The sequence below is a fragment of the Sinocyclocheilus rhinocerous genome, unplaced genomic scaffold (assembly GCF_001515625.1).
Source record: "Sinocyclocheilus rhinocerous isolate Xijiao unplaced genomic scaffold, SAMN03320098_v1.1 scaffold1406, whole genome shotgun sequence".
Classification (NCBI taxonomy): domain Eukaryota; kingdom Metazoa; phylum Chordata; class Actinopteri; order Cypriniformes; family Cyprinidae; genus Sinocyclocheilus; species Sinocyclocheilus rhinocerous.
In genome coordinates this window covers 1,631,041-1,632,157 of record NW_015647095.1, presented here as the reverse complement: position 1 = coordinate 1,632,157, position 1,117 = coordinate 1,631,041, and the positions used below count along the sequence as shown (strand labels likewise).

At 38.6% G+C, this 1,117-nt stretch overlaps 1 protein-coding gene across 1 annotated transcript in view; it reads left to right on the top strand.

The window, feature by feature from the left end:
* Window positions 1-1,117, top strand: part of LOC107708848 (neural cell adhesion molecule L1-like) — a 63,216-nt gene that overhangs the window by 56,179 nt on the left and 5,920 nt on the right. Inside the window, exons 19-20 of the mRNA XM_016513204.1 lie at window positions 332-557; window positions 729-844. Coding sequence (XP_016368690.1) covers window positions 332-557; window positions 729-844 — 342 coding nt within the window. The remainder of the gene's footprint in view (window positions 1-331; window positions 558-728; window positions 845-1,117) is intronic.

Genomic DNA, 1,117 nt, shown 5'->3' with positions numbered 1-1,117 from the left:
TTTTCAGAACGATGAGCTTTGTAAAAATCGACGCGTTTCAGAAAGGCGGGGCATAGAGGAGAAACAATAATGTACAGTATGTGGAAAATAATGTGTTTTTTAAACCTTAAACCGCATAAACACATTTCATTACACCAAATACACAAAATTATGTTATTTTTAGCAGCATCATATGACCACTTTAAGAAACGGTTCTTTTGAACAGTTCAGTTTGAAAACTAGGGCCAAACAAGGCCCTTTACTATGAAAGGCACTATGGTCAATGTTTTCAAATTCTAATTGTTCACAGAAAAATACGGTGTGACTCAAAACTGAATCTGTGTTCTTGCAGGAAATGGACAGACGTAGTTTCAATGGCCCAGGTTTTGAATATAAAGTGATGTGGAGGAAAGTTTTGGGCAGCGGACCATCCTGGCACATCAAGTCCATCAAGTCTCCACCCTTAATCGTCACAGATGTGGGCAACTTCTCTGCCTTTGACATTAAAGTGCAGGCTGTTAATGAGATGGGAAAAGGCCCGGAGCCCAAATCCACCATTGGATACTCTGGAGAGGACTGTGAGTTTGTCATGTTCCATATTTTTGCTGCTCTTGTGAGCCCTTTTCCTGACATCTTCCTGTAAGGTTATGCATCTCAATTCACCCCAATTAAACAATGATTTTAGTTTAACGTTAATCCTGAGACAGACGTTTTAAAGGGTATCAGAATGTGCTTTTTCTTCCTGTCAGACCCGCTTGAGGCCCCTTTGAATGTGGCAGTGGATCTGATCAACAGCACTGCCATCAAAGTGGTGTGGGCGCCCATAAACAGAGAAACTGTGAGAGGTCGTCTGCAGGGTTACAAGGTAATATACTGTGCTGTACGAAGATAAACTGAAAAATGTGATCTATCTAAAATATCTTTGACAGTTTATGTACAGGTGCATCTCAATCAATTAGAATGTCGTGGAAAAGTTCATTTATTTCAGTAATTCAACTCAAATTGTGAAACTCGTGTATTAAATAAATTCAATGCACACAGACTGAAGTAGTTTAAGTCTTTGGTTCTTTTAATTGTGATGATTTTGGCTCACATTTAACAAAAACCAATCAATTCACTATCTCAACAAATTAGAAAA